At 45.0% G+C, this 4,455-nt stretch overlaps 1 protein-coding gene across 3 annotated transcripts in view; it reads right to left on the bottom strand.

Moving 5' to 3' along the window:
* mffa (mitochondrial fission factor a) overlaps nt 1-4,188 on the bottom strand; it is an 8,085-nt gene extending 3,897 nt beyond the window's left edge. For 2 of the 3 annotated variants that reach the window (XM_080844342.1, XM_080844344.1), the window contains exons 1-5: nt 4,047-4,181; nt 3,747-3,847; nt 3,143-3,354; nt 2,609-2,781; nt 2,046-2,137 (exon numbers count right to left, since the gene is read on the bottom strand). In XM_080844342.1, the coding sequence (XP_080700468.1) occupies nt 2,046-2,137; nt 2,609-2,781; nt 3,143-3,354; nt 3,747-3,763 (494 nt within the window). In that variant the 5' untranslated portion in view covers nt 3,764-3,847; nt 4,047-4,181. Of the gene's footprint in view, nt 1-2,045; nt 2,138-2,608; nt 2,782-3,142; nt 3,355-3,746; nt 3,848-4,046 lie in introns of all 3 variants that reach the window. The other variant, XM_080844343.1, reaches the window with a different exon arrangement.
* Nucleotides 4,189-4,455: the final 267 nt, after the last annotated feature.

The raw sequence follows: 4,455 nt of genomic DNA, 5'->3' as shown, positions 1-4,455 counted from the left end.
AAATCCAGAAGCACCAGCCCCCACCCACCAATAGCCATGCCATGCTACTACAGCAGAGATGCTCAAACGTACCACACACACACACACACACACATTTTTACGGAGAACACGGAACACAAACATGCTTTCTGCAACCAACGAGATCTAGGACCTCATAAGGCTGAGTGATTTGAAAGGTTACAGTAATGCTTTGTAAGGACTTGATGGGGGTGGGGCGGCAGGGTTGGGACTTGGAACCGTGCGCAAGGTCTTATGTAATAAGCGTAAAAGCACAGGCCTGGCTGAAGGGTCTGTTAAGGAGGATGTGTGTTGTGTGATTCGCTAGTGTTATGTCATGGGGAGAGAGGGGACACCGAAGGGCTCTGTGGCAAGGAGAGGAGAGAGCATGGCAGAGAGGCCGAGGATGGGGCAGGGAGGGGAGGGGATCCACACGAGAGCGCATTGGTGCAGCCCTATACTTAGAAGCTGGAGGGCTTGCAGTACCTCTCCACGCCCAGCAGGGGACATGGATGTAAAAATGATATCTACTAATGTCTACCCTCATAGGGAAAAAAAACCCATCGTGAGCCATTTACCCAGTTAGTGGGAATGATATGATGGGAATGATATCTCTATTGGGTAAAACATCTTAGAAAGGGAGAGAAGAACGTGTTGTTTTCACACAAACAAAAAGCAAGCAGGAGAGGTGACTTTGCTTCTAATGTCTGGGCTATTAGATGATATGATCGTCTTTTGGCTATCACGGTTAACACACTATGATAATTAATTTGCTGTCTGACTTCCATTGCAGACTTCCTCTAATGATGAGTCAACAGTGACTAAAGACCATACGGAGGACTTAACTGAGGTCAGCAAACAAATCACCACTGTTCTCACGCTAAGAGTCAGACTTCTGTGATGCTTTAAGTTGCTTTAGCAGTCTGGGATTGAAACACTGAGCTTCTGACATGTACAAAATGTTAACGTCACATAACCAATGTCTAATGTCCGAATTGTGCCAATACCAGGTCAATTATAATTGACAGCGCGTGTTTAAGAGAGTGAGGTACAGACGAGGTGTGGTTGGACAAGGGAAGGGAATATTCAGATCTATAAAGTTCAACTAACAGACCTACAGGCAGGCAGACTTGAGTCACAGGACAGTCACAACACAAGCAGCAGAGAAGCTGCATGCAGGAGTGACAGCATGCAGAGAATGAACTCACCCACTTCAAACCAGACGCATGCATGCGCGCGCGCACACACACAAACACATACGAACGAAAGAAGGTAAACATCAGGATGGCAGAAAAGGACCAGAACAAATGAAAGTGAAACACATTGATTCCCTACTGAAATGTCTTCCATGCACTACAGTTGTACAAAGAACAAAGAATGAATCCTTCTAATAAGTTGCGTTTGTGTGTTATTCTCGGTTACCACTTTTCGACAAACAGGGAATGGGTTCTTGAAAGGTTCTGTTCAGGATTCTTTAAACCTTGGTCCATCTAGCAAACCAGCCTGTGTTTCCACTGCGTTTGGAGAAGAACCATTGTACTGAAGGATGCATGATCAAGGGAGCACAATAGAAGTAAACAGTATTGGCAAGATGGAGGATCATGGAGGACATGCCTACTGATGTAGTTACGGTCACACTGGAAAGAACTGCTATCTTTTGGTTCTAGTAGAGAACCCATTTTTTCAGCTTCAGAACCAATTTTTGCTAAAAATGCTCCGAACCGTTTAAAAATGTGGCCCGCAATCCAGAACAGAACCGGTTCCCTGTTGGTGAAAAAGGGAAGTGTGTGTGTGTGTGTGTGTGTGTGTGTGTGTGTGTGTGTGTGTGTGTGTGTGTGTGTGTGTGTGTGTGTGTGTTTATGTGTGTGTGTGTGTGTATATGTGCATTCACAGTGTGAGCACAGGGTATCTGTGGCAACATGCATGCGTGTCACATGATTATGATGTGTGCAAGCGTGTGAGAGAATGTGTGATGGTGACTGTGTGCATGATATGAGTGTGGGGGTGGGTGTGTGTATATGTGTGTGTGTGTGTCAGGCGTCACTTACATGGAGTCATTGTGGCTCAGCTGGCCGTTTTGGCGTGTGGTGGTGTTCTCACTGGCGGACCGCTCTCTGCGCAGACGGCCCTGTGATCGCACCTGGGGCAACACAGAGCCGGGGGCAACATTTCAGCTCGCTATAAAAACAACCCCACTATGCTGTATTTACCCCCTGGGTTCAACCATAATTAAAGGCTACTGGCAGTGAGATACTTTACAGCCATACTTCCCCCTTGTGCCACAAAGACTAATGAGTATGTATTTTTTTAGCTGTGAACTAAACAATATGATTCAACTGTGATGAAACACATCAATGCTGATGGTAATATTGACAGTGTCATTGACAAGTTGACAAGTACATTTCTTTTATCTTAACATTTTTCAAAATGATGAAGAGGGTGGAGTTAGGCTCAGAGCTGGGGGTATTCATGTTAATGCATGTTCCAACTCACAACCACCAATAGTTGAATTTAACTTTCAAATGGGCCCAAATTCAATGCCAGCCATCTCTTTAGGCAAGGTCATAGATGCCCCCATGATTCATGAAGATTAAAGGTGAGGTCCTTTCACCTCTCCAGTGGGCTGGCTGGATGCGATGGACCGTTCCATCTCGAGGAAGTCCAGGGGCTCTTCGCTGAGGGTGAGGACCCTGGGGGGTGTCTTGAGGGACACCCCTTCCAGTGGAGTGGACTGAATCAGGTCCAGGTCTCGAGGTCTGGGGAACTGAGCATCCTCACTGTCACCTGGGTGTCAGAGAGTGCAAGGGAGGTAAAAACACAGAGACCAGCTCAGGACCTTCATCTTAACCTTAACGTGTCTCTGTTGGTACCACTGAAAAGGTGTCAATCATGGTTTTCCTAATCTAGCCCATTAAGCCATGACACTTGGCAACCCTTATTTGCCCCAGGTAGACTATGGTCATGTGATCTACAGGAAAGTAGTTTCACTGTTATTGGCTTTCATCTACTAGTTTAACTGTTTTAGTTTCACTTTAATTGACATTCCGGTTTACCAGATAATCTCTTAAATGTGAACACTCCCCAACACACTTAACACTGATGGCCTCTTCCTGACACTCCTACACACTCCACACACAGGGCACACCTGACACCATGATCCTTTCGGGCACATGCATCATCATGCTGTGGGGAGCATCCAGGAATCCTTTCTCCTGGTCGTCGGGGGCGTAGCATTTGAGCATCTCAGGGACTCGCATACGCTGACTGATGCCCTCCGTGTATTCCAGATCGTAGTGAATGCGATTCATCTCGGCCATCTCGGCGGTAGGCGAGGGGAATGCGGCGCCGTTCATCTCGCTTCAAAGACAGGAGAGAACATGATGGCATAAAGAGTGTAATGACACAAGGTCGTTCACATGTTGATTCACATCCAATTATAGAAGTGATAATAAAAGTCAACTTGGCTGAGTGCGAGATCGCTCGTATGTAATTTTGCTAACTGTTACATGTTGCATGAACTTATATCGCCAAACTAAAATACTTTCTTGGTTGATCTTTAAGGTGTCACCTCAGAGCGATGTATCTGTAATGGTTATTGGAGGAGTAAACAATGCCCAGAGATGGGACGGAATAATTACCCATCACAACACAAATTCGATTAGATCAAAATGTATACTTGAGATAATACAATTATTTTGTCGTAATGGAGTGAAGAGGCTGGCTAACGTCGAATTCAGCAAATGGCTAACCTTAGCTTGCTAGTCATCCACCAGAGTAGACTGGTTCCTTGGCGCGGTAGCAGAGGATGTGCTAAGCTATCTAGCTAGTTGAACAGCATCGTCTGTGAAGCCTATTAAAAATAAAAATATCAGTAAAAACTGAAATGTTGTTCACTGACAGTTTAAACCAACAAACATGACAACGTTAGTCATTCATTCAGTGACAGCTCAAGCTAGCTAACTAGCTAACGATATCTTGTTTGACCAATTTCAGAAAGCCACCCATTTCTAACGTCAGGGAACATTAGCAGAAACAAGCTGAAGCCTTACCCTTCAAGGAGTCAACCACAATATCGTATCGGTAACAGATGGGTATGGGAGATGGAAGATATTAGTTGAATAGACAAACTAACGTTAAATCACAGACAACAGCTATCCCTGAACAAAACAATCCCATTCGTTGAGACGCGGCACAGCCAAAAAACCACAGCAGCAACACAGAGGTGACGTAGGACAAAACAGGAAGTATGATAACTTAGTTTTTTAGATAAGTCCTGACTCCCATAGGCCATACATTGCCATCTAGCGGAAATAATAACAAAAACTTTTTATTACGGTATTATGACTGAATTTTGGGGGAAGTCATACAGCCACCAGTCTTCACCCATCCTTTCACTTCTGCAGACCTTTTTTTCTCATTTGAAGTAGGTTGACAGACAAACCAGACAACCACCTAGGC

The sequence above is a fragment of the Sprattus sprattus genome (assembly GCF_963457725.1).
Source record: "Sprattus sprattus genome assembly, chromosome: 9".
Taxonomy (NCBI): Eukaryota; Metazoa; Chordata; class Actinopteri; order Clupeiformes; family Clupeidae; genus Sprattus; species Sprattus sprattus.
The sequence above is the reverse complement of the archived record's forward strand: the minus strand, read 5'-3'. Positions and strand labels throughout refer to the sequence as shown.